Genomic DNA, 15894 nt, shown 5'->3' on the forward strand with positions numbered 1-15894 from the left:
ACACCATGCCATGACAATGATCACATTGCTAAAACATCTTGGTTCAGATTCAAGACTATTGTGTGCCATAAACGTCAGCGTTTTGAATGGATATACCCTGTTTTCTGCTCTTAAAGAACCAATGAAGGTTTAATTATGGGAAACAAATACTATTAATATTTTCCTGTGATCATTCTTTAGAATGTATCAAATTTGTGTATTTTTATATGGTATTATGTTAAAGTATTTGATTTTTAAAATTGCTGAGTCAAGTTTCATTTTTTTAAAAAAGCTGCTCAATGACAATAAATTTTGGCTTGGGATTAAAAATCAGAATTTCTAATGGCCCTATTAAAATAATGATCATCTCTGAAAAATGCTAAAGATGCTTTATATCCTACAGTATCAAGTATTCAGCCAAGACTTTACTCTTTATGTAAAAGTAAACATATCTTTATACTTAGCATGTGAATTTGCTTTTGTTTTTAATAAATGATAGTTATATGAATATCAAAGAATTGCTTTAAAATAAACGATTTATTCCTGATTTGTATATTTATGCTTGACTTGTATACCTGTTCTATACAGCTATACAGCTAAGCTCATGGAAAAATTTCTCAAGTGCAAAGAGGTCATCAGTGGAAAAGTTTGAGCTCTGCTCTAGTCTACCAGCCGCCCTTTGATGCCATCTGCTTTTCTTCCTCAATGCTCACACACTACTACTAAAGAATTCAATTACTGGAAAACTAACTGCAGAAAGACAAAAAAGAGGAGGGGAGGGGAGAGGATGACGGAGTACAGCAGGGAAGAAAATATTAACAAAGTACAATTATTTTGACTTATCATTCATAAATGATATAATGAAACTGTACTGGGTGGTTTTGAGTGTCAATATGGCACAAGCTAGAGTCATCGGAGGAAGGAGCCTCAAATGAGGAAATGCCTCCTCGAGATCCTGCTGTAAGGCATCTCCTCATTATGTGACCAATGGGGGAAGGCCCAGCCCATGGTGGGTGGTGTCATCCTTTGGCTGATGGATGGTCCTGGGTTCTCTAAGAAGGTGTGCTGAGCAAGCCATGGGAAGCAATTTTTACCAAATCAACTAAACCAAGCTAGTGTGATATATGATGTGGTCAAAACAATGTAGGAGGTCTTTCATCTCCTAAGTACTCATGAGTCTTTGATTTGTGTTTGTGTGTGTGACTGTGCTGACGAATGCTTTTGGTTTACACACTCTCAGTTGTGTATAGAGGAGGTCTGAGAGGAGTAATAGTAACCATGGCATTACAGTGACCATTTATTGATCAGTGTGTACAATCTTATGATGCTTTTGGTTTACACACTCTCAGTTGTGTATAGAGGAGGTCTGAGAGGAGTAATAGTAACCATGGCATTACAGTGACCATTTATTGATCAGTGTGTACAATCTCATGCTCAATAACTTTATGAAATCTAAAGAGGCTGGACTGGGTGGTTTTGAGTGTCAATGTGACACAAGCTAGAGTCATCAGAGGAAGGAGTCTCAGCTGAGGAAATGCCTTCTTGAGATCCAGCTGTAAGGCATTTCTCATTTAGTGATCAATAGGGGTAGGCCCAGCCCATGGTGGGTGGTGCCATCCCTGGGCAGCTGGTCCTGGATTCTATGAGAAAGCAGGCTGAGTAAGCCATGAGGAGGAAGCCAGTAAGCAGCACCCCTCCATGACCTCTGCATCAACTCCTGCCTCCAGGATTCTTTCCTGTTTGAGTTCCTGTGCTGAATCCCTTCAGTGATGAAGTGTTCCTCCCCAACTTGCTTTTTGGTCATGGTGTTTTGTTGCAGCAACAGAAACCCTAACAAAGACAAGAAGTCATGATGTATGCTAACCAAAAATAAAATATATTCCAAAAAGAATTCACTCACTTTAGAATTTGTAATATATTTTCTTTTATCCTGTACTTCCAATTATAAATAAATTTTATTTTACAGATGTTTTTGCCAGTTCCTGAGCAGCTAAAGAGTATTGCTTAACCAACCATGTTGACTGGCTCTTCTTACATGAATATGTGATTTCCGAACTTTCAATGGGCCTGCCCTAACTATACTTGTATTTAACTCCCTTTGTGACCTCTCACCAATAGTTTTGCCAATTTCTCCATCTCCCTCAAGTCTATTAATTTTACCACTTTTATTTACATCTTCATGCTTTTTGTTTACTGTATATGTTTAAAATGTCTTTCCTTCTATTCTGCTGTTTATGACTCCTGTTCAGTTATGTCCTCCTTAAAATGTCTCCACCCACCCAGGGCTGGGACTCAAGCTCAGGGACTTTACACACTAGGTAACCACATTCCTGGACCTACAAAAGTTCTTCCATGTAAAACACCACTTCCCTCTTTAGGCCAACACTGTATTAAGATCCTACTTCTACCACTTAGCATAAAAGACTTTATTGGTAGAGAAATGAGCATATCCCATGACCTCGCAGACAGCACTCAGAAACTACCCACTTAATGAAATTACCTTTGAATGAACCATCCCTTCATTCATCTCACCCAGTACTATATCTAGATACTGGCAAAACATTTCTGTTCTGACTTCCACTCTTGGCCTCACTGGGCCACACACTTCCACTAAAGAAGTGCATATAAACAAGATGATACATACCAACTCCTCTCTTGCAGACGACACTTTTAACTTCCCCCCAAGTCTGTGCTTAGGATGGAATGCACTACAGGTGAATGCAAAGGAGCAGCAATTTGGAAAAGTGATTCTAAGAGCCTGAATTGGACACACTAGGTATGCCTTTGCATGAAACCTCTGTGGTAACAGAGGAGCCTGGAATGATGAAAGGAGTCTGTGCTCAATCATGCTCTACTGTGAATGGTCAATTTATAAATTCTAAATTTTACTAATTATAAATATAAACCCTTTAAAGATATTACGAGATTATATATATATATATATATATATATATATATATATATACACACACACACACACACACACACACACACAATCATGGTAAAATGCTAAAATACATTTAACCATTTGCTAGATTGTCTTATATAATAGGTATAATATTATACCTATTATAAATCAATGTCTTCCCTAGGTCTCACAAATATTAGGGGCAGATCTCTTTCATTAACCCACTTTATAAATTATTAAAATATCATTATATGGCTGAAGAAAGCATAGAAGTAAAGTCAGAAATGAGAAAGATTATTTTCGAATATCAACAACTGGTTAACTATTTTATTAAAATAACAAGTCTACACCTTAAATCTTAAAACTATAATTTCTGTCTTTATATCACACCAATATGAAAACAAATTGATACTGATGAATTAAATGTCCTAATAAAATCTCAAATATTATTTTTAAATTTGAAACTATTACTCAGTTAGTATCAAACTGTTTCATAGAACCAAAAGGAAAGTCAACACATATCTTTCTAAAAAAACAGTTAAGAAAGTCTTAAGTTCCATTTATCCTGTAAGGATGTTTCTCATACTTAACATTACAAAGATAATTCTCAGTGAAACACTTAAATGTATGTGCACATGTAACTAATCACCCTATTCTTCTCTAGTTCTCATAATCTCAAGTTTAGGATTAGTTACACAGAGAACCATCGACCACTACATACTGCTCTTGAAGACATCAGTCTACAGCAGGGCAATGAACAAACTCTCAACATGATGGACATTACCCTGAAAGTTACTGAAAACCAAACTGCAAGCAATGCTGACGACAGTATGTGCAAAACCACAGCCTGTCATTCAGACCACTTTCCCTCATGGGAGATACAACACAAGAGGAGGGTTTCTACTTTATTGATATCAAGTCTTATGTCTTGTAAGCGTCATGGAAAAAAAAACTATTTCAGTCAGTTAAAGTAGGAAAATGCCCTGAAGCATAGATAGTAGCTGGCTTATCATTCCAGAGTTCTGCAGAGCTTTTCCCTCCTGTTAAAGATGGCTAATGCTGTGACATTCTTTGATTCTAGGGGCTACTCAATGAAATCCAAGATTTAGCTCTAAATATAATGAATTACACATCACTGAACAAAGGACAAAGTTCTATGACAAAGTAATTAATAGAAAACGTCACAACGCAGTCGCCTCATTTTCAGAGTCTGGGTCCACACTGGTAACACCAGCATCGCTGACATAATAAACATTCTTATTCTTAGCAAATACTTTGAACAAAAATATTTCCAAAGTAAGTCTCCCCTAATAAAAATCTATATTCTGAGCCAGGCGGTGGTGGTGCACGCCTTTGATCCCAGCACTCGGGAAGCAGAGACAAGCAGATCTCTGTGAGTTCGAGGTAAGTCTGTTTTACAAAGCGAGTTCCAGGACAGGCTCCAAAGCTACAGAGAAACACTGTTTTGGAAAACAAAACAAAACAAAAAAATCAAAATCCAAACAAATAAACAAAAACATCTATATTCCATATGAAAGCAGTAAGAGCGAAAATGTCATTAAAGTATATAAGCTGATTTCTACTTCCTGAGACAATTGGGCACCAGGGGGAAGACAAAACATAGAAGTATTTTTCAAGATACTGGACAACAAAAACCATGATCCTTGATAGATGGGTACCAAGCCTGAACCCAACAACAGTCGCATCTTACTGCCTAGAAGATCTCTAGTCCGTGAACAGGGAGGAGGGAACCTAGGTAGTACATTAGCTGAGTAGAGGGAATGAAGTCTGGAGATAATGCAGCTAAATACTCATGAAGAATATCACAGAGAAGAGAGCTAAACAAGAAAAAGATTGCAGAGGATATCCCTACAGACTTCTGAGCTGTCAGTACCTCTAAGTGTGAAGAAACTATGCAAAGTCACTGAAAAAAACCAAAAAGTTATTTCAGGTAACAACACAGTTACTGTTCCCACCAATTACTGTACTTGTAAGAGTTTTGACTCAGTAGTACAAAAAGGTACTGCTTAACAAACTTACTGCCACTATGGATGTGTTCACTTTTGATTCTAGTACTTGGGAGGCAGAGGCAGGCAGATCTCTGTAAGACCAGTCTGGTCTATTCAGTAAGTTCTAGGAAAGTCAGGGCCACATAAAAAGACCCTGTCCCAAAATAATCAATTAATTAACTAAATGCAAATTCTGAAAAGATAAAACTGTTTCTGAGTAACATAAATACATCCCAGAATAAAGCTCAAAATATCGATATTTTGTGGAATAATAAAATATCCAATATCCAACAAGATCATCAAATAAAAATCACCAGGATACAAAAGCAAAGAAACATAATTCATACTAAGGAGAAAACTCAATCAAAACCAACTAAATGAAATGACACAATTAGTATATATGGGCAATAAGACAATTATAACTATGTCCCATGTTTAAGAATCTAAAGAGATAAAACAGAAAACCTGGACATGGAAGGTATAATGGCAAGTTTTCTACAGAGCAAACTATGTCTAAAATGAAATACATGCTGGGTAGGAGTAAACATAATAGAAAATATTCACAGATACCACAACAGACTAGTCAAAATCAAAGAAAAAACAACAACAAAAACACATCCATGAACCTCTCAATAAGCTTTAAACACATCTAGGAACTTAATATACATGTAACTGGGCTTCCAAAAGGAGGAAAGACAAGTAAGTTCAGGTACACGTACACACACACACACACACACACACACACACACACACACACACACACTATATTTAAAGAAACAATGCCTTCATTTTTTTCCAAATTTGATAAAAATGAAACCCACAGATCCAAGCTCAATAAACTTCAAGTATAAGGAACACAAAGAAAAATACACCATTTCATTTACAAAGGATTCTTGCTCACAAATTCTATAACTAAATGTAATCTAGAAATGTTTTTTAATTAAGGTTCATCTTTAGGTTAACTATCCTTTCATGACACAGAGTTTCAAATGGCACTTTAATAGAGTTCATTAAGTCATGCAGCCAACTGAATAAACTATGCAGCACATTTTCTAACCATAGTTCATAAAAATAATGTATTGTGGTGAGACATGCGTTTAATCCCAGAAACTGTAAGGCAGAGGCAGGTGGCTCTCCAAGAGTTCCAGACCAGCCTGATCTATATAGCCAGGGAAAAACAAGACTCTGTACCTAAAAATAAATAAACAAAATAGTAATAAGGTATTTTGTTGCTCTACTGCTTAAACATACTGTGTTGACCCAATTTTAATAAACTATTCTTTTAAGAAAGCAAAGAATAGTACTTTTCCTTTTATTTCCCTTATATAGGTCATTCAGAACAGAATTAGGACACTAAAAATCACTTAGAGAAACTGAGAGGTGGAACTGAAAACACAGAAGTAGACCTGAGGTTAAGAAAGCAGCTAGTCCCCTCCCAAGGCGCTAGGGAGAACCTGGCAGCTATTCTTTTGGAACATCACTATTTTCAAAATATGTATTTTTTAAATGAGTGTGAACTCAAAGTGAAAGCAGCTATTATGTTTTTAACTCTTCACCCAAGTACTAAGTTTAAAAAATAAAACAAAAATGTTAAACCTTTCTCATACAACTGACCACCTGCCCAGGGATGGCACTGCCAGCAGTGGGGTGGGCCATCCCACCTCCAGCAACCAAGAAAATGCCCCAGAGACTCGCCTACATGCGAAAATGGCAGAGTAGTTTAAAATCTCAGCTGAGGTCCCCCTTTTCCTGATGACACTTGTGTCAAGATGACAAAAAACTAACCAGCACAAATCTAGAAAGAAAAATAATTTCCAGGAAAATACAGAACTGACATGTGCAAAATTAATAGAATATGAATTTAAATAACAAGTTTTTATACTGCATCAATTTTCACATATATAAGACAGAAATATCTTCAAATCAAAAGTTGCAAGATTACTGTTGCAATGAGACTCTATTAAGAAAGAAGTGTCCAAACCCAACTGTAATACCAGCAATGATAACCACTGAAGTACTTACAGTGCACCTGTGCAACAATACCATAGCGATAAAATGGAGTCACTTTGACCTCTCTGATCTAGGTACTAACATGCTTCCAACACTCCATTTCTATCTCAAAAGCCACATTTCTTCTTAGCAGAAACTCAACATGTCAAACAAAAGACTTAATTAACCCAGCTCTCATGACTTCAGTTATTTACATAAACCTCAAAATACCTTTAAATAATTCCCCAAATACTAATTTAATAACTCATCAATAACACGGTAAGTCATCTGATCAAACTTAGATATTTAAATTGCTGGCTACAGAAGTCTTCTTGACCAATCAGCAATGTTAACTGAATTTTTCACCGCTGAAATGTTACTTCACCAGTTTCAATTTTTGAATCATTTATTCTTAGATTTAAAAGGTTAATAAGAACACACCTTTGCACATAACTTCACAGTTAAGTCTTTTTCTTTCGTAGACAAGATTTCTCTGTCTCCGTCATTTTACCAAATTGCCAAAGATATCACAATGTGGTTTGAATTTCAGCACTTCAGACAATACAGACAGGACTGGCAGAGTGAAAGATTCAGTTTCTCAATTTCAGGAGGTATAACTACTTGGTTAATAAGCAGGAAGGGCACTCCTTCCAAGATCCAATTAAACCACCTGATTTTTTTTCTGGCCAAAGAACCAAATTAAGGGTTTATGACGTGAAATCTAAGTTCAAAGTATGTTATTTTTCACAGAAAATAAGTTAGCGAGAGAAGAAGAAAACACTTACATTTGGAGCATGACCTGGTTCAAGAATACCCCATCCACCAAAGCCACGTATTCATCCAGGTTGGTCCCATTTCCTGCAGCCAGAGGTCCAAACGTTTTAACCTAGAACACAAGGATTATCACGGCGTTAACGCCCACCTCCATCTCTGCAGCCGCAAATAACACAGCAAAATACACAATAAAGGACATCCTACTTACCCAAGTGACCAAGGGGCTGGTCATGAACTGCTCCAGAAGGGGAGTAAAGATTTCGTTCTCCATTTTACAGATTATATATTCGGGCGGGGAGGAAAAAGGGAAGTACCACAAAAACGCCTAGGGAATTGGTCACTAAACGTAGAAGTAAGACGAAATCAATGAAAGTCCATTTCGGCAAGGCAGGAAAATCCCATCGAAGAGGGGGAAGGACTCTCGCTCCTCAAAACCCCCCAGGGGAAACGAGCCCAAATCCCGCGCGGAGCCGCAGCCGGCGCTGGCAATGTCTGCACCCGGAGAGGAGGGGCAGAAGAAAGGCATCTGGAGGAGGAGGACGCGAAGAGCGGCCGGGGCACGAGACAAAAAGCCCGTCGAGGTGGCCCCGCTCCCGGAGGGAGTCGTTCAGCGCAGCGGCCGCCGATGAATCGCGAGCGCCGCGGAGGCTGCGGGGCGGCCGGGCTGGCCCTTGGAGAGCGGCGCTGGGCGTTTCAGCGGCCGGCGGGCACGGGCGCCGGGAGCGTCCGCCCGCAGCGTGTCCTCGCCTTCTCAGGCGCGGCTCCCCCCTCGCCGGGCGCTCACCATCCCTCCGCGGGCTCGCGCTCGCCTCAGCCCTTTTGCCCTGCCCGGGACCGAAGGTTCCGCTGCGTGTCCCTGACCGTCCGGCCGCGGGAGCCCCGCCAGCCTCCGGTGCCTCAGCGACGCCCGGGCGCTCCGCCGCCGCGCTCCAGCCTCCTCCACCGCCCTCTGGAGGAGCTGGGGTAACGGCCTCAGAACCGCAGTGCCGCAGCACACCCGCGCCCGCCGCCGGTCGGGCGAGCGCGCCGCTCCCTCCGCGCCGATATCCTTCCGCCGACTCCCCGCCCTCCACGCCTCTGCCTCTGGATTGTGGGAGAAGAAAACCGCTGCATGAGCGCGCCCCCGAGCGCGCGCCCCCGGCCGGCCCGCCGCCGCCCAGGTTCTGGCGGCGTGTTGGTGCGCGCGCGGGACCGGGCGCGCGCGCGGGCGCGAGGGGGCTGCAGCTGCGGCCACGGACCGCGTCGCGCCCGCGCCCCGGACGGTTGCCAGGGCCCAGGGGCGGGGATGGGCTAGGCTGAGGAAGGGGGTCTGCTGCTTGCTCGCTCGTGCCTAATTATGGCTTATTTCCTCCCGGAGTGCCTTCTTTGATGTGCGAAGGAAAGGGAACGAAACCCATCTCTTTTAAACAGGATGGATGCAGACATCCTTTTTCGGACACTTTGATTTGCTCTGTTAAACATGCATTTTCGCCCGCGAAAAGGAGTAGGAAAACTGCAGCAAAAAGCAAAGGCATATCTTGGGAAGGCAGAACAGGGGGTTGATTTTGTCCGTCCCCCCCCCCGACACACACAAAAAGAAAAGAAAAGTCCGTCCTCTAAACAAGAATAGTCTTGAAAGTTCGAGTGAAATATAGGCTTTTGAGTAATCAAAGCTGCCTTTCAACAGGGCATTTCCTGACGGGTGCTACGGTGATTCGGGCTTTGTTTTTGGATTGGTTGGTCATCGAAAAATATCCCAAACTAAGAGCCACAAGAGAAAATATTTGGAAGTCATCCAAGCTGTGTGACAAACATTTGTCAAAAATCATTTATGTTATGCTCTAGTGGGCGCATCAAAATAACCCAGCAAATTAGATGTTATTCTTCCTAACGTCCAAACGTTATTTCTTCTCATATCCAAGTTATACCCAGGATAAAATGGAGTATAAAACACTATGTTTTCCAAAGCAATATAGTATTGTTTTACAGTGCATTCCGTGTTTGCATGGTGTTTACATGTACTTATCTACTTCCACTACTCTATTTTATTTTTTTAATGATGCATACTTTTTGTATCTATTTTCATATTTGTATCTTTATTTTACTTTTATTGTATGAATGATTAGCCTTTTATGTAGGTCTGTTGGCCACATACACACTTGGTCCCTGTGGAGGTCAAAAGAGGGCATGAGATCCCCTGAAACAGGGGTTAGAGGCAGCTCTGATCCATTATGTGGGTGCTGGGAGTCAAACCCTAGTCCTCTGCATGAGCAGCCAGTGCTCTTAACTGCTGGGCTATCTCTCCTCATATTTTATATCAGTAAAAATGCTTTGTCATAAACTGGATTAATCAGCACAATTCCTTGGAGCCTGAAGGACCTCTGGACCTCTGATGGAAAGACTCTCTAGACACATTACTGAGTCCTCTGTACTTCGTTGCCTTCATATGTAAACCAGAAAAGCAATACGATTCAGTGAAGTGGCAGTTCATAGTAAATGCTTTGCTACTATGAGGAGTGGTCTTTTCATCATTATTCCCCCAAACACGAAATCTTTACCAAACGCTTGAAATATCGCAGGTTTTACTTGAGTTCAGTTCCAGGAAGAAATACCTTGCTTTTGGAGAATCTGGAAATAAACACCCTTCCAAAATCATCTTAATTCAAATTAGCATGCATTCATGTGGTACAGAACACAGCCTTGAATTTCCCTGGCCTATACACAGATCTTGAGTCATCCTGGTTGCAAGCAATCTTTTCCTTTTGTTCTTGCTGACTCGTTCTTAATCACAGTTCTTTATTTGGTGAGCGAGATGTAGCGGGAGAGTTGGCACCTGTAGTAATATGGAGCGGCAGCGGGGCTATGTCCCCAAAACCCCAGCCGCCGGCTCGGCTCGGCTAGCTTATGCCCGAAATAATTACACAGACACTGTATTCTTTTAAACACTGCTTGGCCCTTAGCTCTAGCCCTTACTGGCTAATTGTCACATATTAATTTAGCCCATTTCTAATCATCTGTGTAGCGCCCCTAGGTGCGCTTACCGGGAAGATTCTAGCCTAAGTCCATCCTGGGTCGGAGCTGGGGCATGGCGTGCATCTTCCCTGGAGCAGGTAGCATGGGGTCTCTCTCTGCGTCTGCTCCGGAGAGCAGAGCTGTGGAGTCTGACCTCACTTCCTCTTCCTCCCAGCGTTCTGTCCTGTTTACTCCTCCCACCTATCTCCTAACCAATGAGAGCCAAGCAGCTTTTTATTTAACCAATGACCTTCCTCCATCAGGCACCAAGATGGAAGCCTAACTTTCAGGAACACCAACGCCAGACATTTGGACTTCTCTTCACAATCCCTCAGAAGCCTGATGATGCAAAAGTATCCCTACCTGTACTTGGGTTCTTCTAAGACAGGCTGAGCTGTCTCACTTAAAAGAGAAAACCCATGAAGTATCCAACCTATCCTGCACTAAAGTCTGGATTCCCCTCTGGAACCAGAGGGTCCAGATGCTTCCTGGTCTATCTTTAGGTTACACACACACACACACACACACACACACACACACACACACTTCAACAAAGAAACATGAGGAGTTAATTGTAAAAACAGGAAACTTTAGACCAGACTGAGGTCTGCAGGAACTTATTTGAAAACCTCGCAATTTGCCATTCTTTAGTTTAACAGCAGCCGTAGAAATGCTTTATAATATCTCAAGAGTGCAATCAGGAAACTCCCCTGTCTGGCAGAGGAGGGACGGTGCGTTATGCACCGTTTAAGAGTCTCTGAATTACAACGTCCTGGACAATTAGATTCAAAACTTTTCTATCCTCCTTTCAGTTAGGAAGATATTTGTAAAGACTTCTTTAATGTTCTTCAGTTTTGTGTTTTGAAGACGTGTTTCCATCTATCCTTTCTCAAAATAGTAAATCTAACAGGAAAAGACATGAGAAAAACACTCCATCTGGTTAGAGCCTAAGTTACTTGACCAGGCCTCTTCACTACACACGGTTGGAGTGCGCCATTGAGAAGTCATTACAGAAAGGTCCATCCTACATATTATAACTGAGTCCCCACCACATTCTACACATCTATAACACAAGCTGTATACCAGGAGCTCCCCTACCCACCACAACCAGTGTGTATTTTGATGGATACTACAGGAAGTAACAGACTTGCCTCCAACCAACCTCCTTGGGGACAAATATTTTAAGTACAGATTTGGAGAAATGACCACATCTATAAACAGTAAAACGGTACTGTTATTTAAGACCCCCCACAGAGTAGAAGTATCTGAAATGTCCGTTGAAAAGGGAATGTAAGAACCGAACCCAACTCTATTGTAAATAAACAGTGTAAAGTAGTGAGAGGAGCTACGTCCTGGGTGAACCTAGAGTGCTGTGTTAAGTGAGGAGCCAGGCACAAAGGACAACATAGTGTATGAGTCCCTTTATGCAAATGCTCATAAGACAAAGCACTGTAGAGTCCCACAGAAGATTAGTGTCTGCCCAGGGCTGAAAAGGGGGTGTCTAAGAGGGCAGGTACATGGTTTCTTCTGAGAAAATTAAATATCAGAAAATCGATTTCAGTAATAGACATATAACTGTGTAAGTATGTTTAAAAGTCACTGGATTATAGATCTTAAATGAGTTAATTGTGTAGGATATAAACTATATCTCAATACAGTTTTCCAAAACAGAATAAATCATTGCCTCCTGAAAAGAATGTTTCTATCAGCAGCATGCCCACCCTCAAGTTTGGCATGGTAGCTATGTCTGTAGTCTCCATTGCCTGAGTGGTTAAAGCAGCGAGATCACTTGAGTCCAAAAGTGAGTTTATGGCAATCTTGGGTAGCCTATTATGACCTGCCAAAGAAAGAAAGAGAGGAAGTGATCAAGAGATAGGGAGGGGAGAGAGAGCGAGAAGAAATAGGGAGAGGGAGGACAGAAGAAAGGCAGAAGGACAGGGAAAGGAAGAGGAGAAATCTGATCTCTCATAGACTTTTCCAAGAGCCTCTCGGTGGAAGAAACAAGTTTTCAGGCTCAACTAATAACATATGTGTGATACGGTCATAACTATCCAACACAGTGTTGAAGGAGAAAGATCAAAATCAACCACACTGTCTAACTTCTTTGGGCATAGTTCTCTCGGGTGTAAAGAGGGGGTACTGTTTTCATAGCATGCTGTACGTCTGCCTAGACCAATGAATTGATCGCTAAAACAAGAAATGACAGAGAAGAAAGGAGGGGTCCTTCTTTCCATCAGGTATCAGCTGTTCTTCCCCAAAGCCCCAATTCTGTGCTCCAAAGTGAACCGTCTCCGATTCAGTATAATATTCCACGCACCGGTGCCATGACACCCGCTTCAGACTGCCTGTCAGCCAGGCAAACTCCTATCCATCCTCTGAGATTCAACTGTCACCTCTTCATGACAGCCAATGTCACCTCTTCTACCACAGGCAAATGGAGCACTCACCTTTTGTGGCTACATGGTAAGTAATCCCCACTTTATTTCTGTAACTTGCTCTGAATGGCACATGCCCTTCTCCTAAGTGACTCTGCTTTGCTTGTCTGTGCCTCCTGAGTCTAGAGTCACCCTCTCAGTGATGGGCACCTCCATTAGTAGAGCAAAGCATCTTCTCTCAATTCAGCTGACAAGTTTAAATTCCCAATAACTAGCCTGAGGCCAGAAGATCATCAAATCAATACCAGACTGCTACATAGCAAGGCCCAGACTCTCCTGGGTTATACAGCAAAACCTTATTCCCCCCCCCCCCCAAAAAAAACAAAAACAAAATACTTGAGACAATCCACTAAAAATGAAGAAAAACTTATTTTTGTTCATAAGCTCAGAGGCTTCAGTCTATAGTTGGTTCGTTCTATTGTTCTGAGGCCTTAGTGGGGGAGAACAAGAAAAAAACTGATCGCCTCAGGGCTAAGCACAAAAACAGGGAAAGGAAGTCCCCAGGGCACCATAGCCCCTCCTAGGGCACAGGATCTTGCTTTTTCCCATAAGGTCTCATTGCCTAAAGGTTCTGATCTCTCTCTATTTAAAACTTATTAATTTTACAAGGCGCATGTCCTTAATCCCAGGACTCCAGAGGCAGAGGCAGGCAGATTTCTATGAGTTTAAGGCCAGCCTGATCTACAGAGTGAGTTACAGGCCGTAGTGAAACCGTGTCTCAAACCCTCCCTATCCCAGCCTCTCAAAAAAAACCAAACCTTTTATTTTGTGTTAGGAGTAGATGTACCTTCAATGGTGTGTGTGTGTGTGTGTGTGTGTGTGTGTGTGTGTGTGTGTGTGTGAGAGAGAGAGAGAGAGAGAGAGAGAGAAAGAGAGAGAGAGAGAGAGAGAGAGTGTGTGTCAGGGATAACTTGTAGAAGCGGGTTCTCCCTTCCACCACACGAGTCCACGAGCTAGAATTTAAGTTGGGAGCCTTGACTGAAAGCACCCTCACCTGCTGATCCCTCTCACGGGCCCTGGGTTTTAAAAGCAGCATACACTGGCTGCCAGTCCTCCAGCACAAGGTCTTTTGGGACATTTAATGTCCATATCATAAGAAGCTCACAGCAAGCAGCTTCTGGCAGCTCTTGTAATTAGCTAATGACCTTGGAGAGACATTACCTAGAGATGTATTGCTTCAAGCAAAATTTAAGGACTAAACTACTTGCCCCAGGACATTGAATTCACAAAAAAAAAAATCCCTCAAGAAAGCCTTTACCCAAGTCTGTACAAGTTTTTCCAAATGAAACCTTATTTCGTTTGTAATCTTTTTATTTTTCTCAAGTCCATATGTAATAGAATTATGCTTCTCAACACCCGAATTATTCTTAGTTTTTGTATGTGTCTTGGTTGTAGTTTCTATTGCTGTGAAGAGACACCGTAACCGTGACAACACTTAAAGGCAACTCATTTCACTGAGGGAGCAGCTTATGGTTTCAGACTTCTAGTCCAGTCCATTGTCATCATGACGGGGAACATGGCAGCATGCAGGCAGACATGGTGCTAGAGATGGAGCTGAGAGTTCTACATCTTCATCTGCAAGGAGCAGGAAAGAGCTGTGTGCCACTGAGCCTGGGCTTAGGAACTGAGACCTCAAAGCCCAACCCCATAGTGATACACTGCTTTCAACAAGGCCACACCTACTCTGGTAAAGTCACACCTCCTAATAGAGCCACTCCCTATGAGATTATGGGAGCCAATTACATTCAAACTACCAAAGTATGTGCATGTTTTGTTTTGTTTGGAAATGGGATCTCATCTTAGACAGCTAGACTCTATCCATTTTCCTGCTTAGACTTGAAAGGAGGAAGGCCTAAAATTTGGCTGGTGGAAGCAGGAAGATCTGGCCTCCCAAGCAACTCCTCCCTAGGAGATGACACTACAGTCCACCATTTTTTTTCACCATTTGACAAACATCTCCTAAAAATGTTTTATAATCTACTAATATTTATTTCAAAATGCATTCTGGACATAAGTTGGCCATTTTCATAAGAAATTCCATCATCATCTTTGCTCTAATGAAAAAGTGCTTTAACAAAGGAGACACATTCAGAGGCTTTTAAAAATCTTTTTATTTTATGTGTACAGTTCACCTTCATGCACATCACTTGTGTGCCTGGTACCCTCAGATCCCAGACAAGAGCACTAGCTACTGTAGAACTGGTGTTACAGAGGCTGTGAGCTACCGTGTGCATGCTGGGAACCGAACCCAGGTCCTCTACAAGAGCAGCATGTGCTCTTGACCACCAAGTCATCTCTCCAGCCCCACAGAGGCTCTGAAGAAGTTCAAAGACCACAGTCTGTGACCCCTTTCTCTGTGCAAGCCAGCTTTCCTGGGTAAGCCTAGCTGACAGCCCTCATCAAAGAAACCTCTCTTTACATTACAGAAAACCACAACTGGACGCAACCCAGAGAGCAACTCAATGGATACATCTATGATGTAACTCTTGCGTCTATGGATCAGGGAATGTCTTGGAAGAGGGAGTGTAAAGATGGTTAGACAGAGCATCAGGAAGTCTGTTGTGAAAGTCTCTCATAGAAATGGCTAAACAATCACCTGAACAAAGCAATATCAGTAGATCTACTAACACGAAAAGATTTTCGTGGGGACCCACCCCTAGACAAAAACTACAAGCAACTGAGGACTACGGTGAGAAGACTTAGCCTCTCCCAGGAATGAGATCCTGCACTGGTTGCCCAATAATGAGGTGGTCGGGCCTGACACTGTATACACAATAAAACTGGATTCAATGGGTTATATGTATGTTTG

The 15894-nt window shown here is 41.8% G+C and overlaps 1 protein-coding gene across 8 annotated transcripts in view; it reads right to left on the minus strand.

Moving 5' to 3' along the window:
• The window catches only part of Ccdc88a (coiled-coil domain containing 88A), a 159764-nt gene extending 151760 nt beyond the window's left edge, over positions 1 to 8004 (minus strand). For 7 of the 8 annotated variants that reach the window (XR_012907212.1, XM_075942535.1, XM_075942534.1 and 4 more), the window contains exons 1-2: positions 7868 to 8004; positions 7671 to 7771 (exon numbers count right to left, since the gene is read on the minus strand). Coding sequence is in view for 6 of the 8 variants with exons in the window: in XM_075942535.1 (XP_075798650.1) it covers positions 7671 to 7771; positions 7868 to 7930 (164 nt within the window). In the remaining 2 variants the exon portion in view is untranslated. Of the gene's footprint in view, positions 1 to 7670; positions 7772 to 7867 lie in introns of those variants that run through there. The other variant, XM_075942537.1, reaches the window with a different exon arrangement.
• Between the last annotated feature and the right edge of the window lie 7890 nt (positions 8005 to 15894).

Source organism: Microtus pennsylvanicus, chromosome 12 (assembly GCF_037038515.1).
Source record: "Microtus pennsylvanicus isolate mMicPen1 chromosome 12, mMicPen1.hap1, whole genome shotgun sequence".
Taxonomy (NCBI): domain Eukaryota; kingdom Metazoa; phylum Chordata; class Mammalia; order Rodentia; family Cricetidae; genus Microtus; species Microtus pennsylvanicus.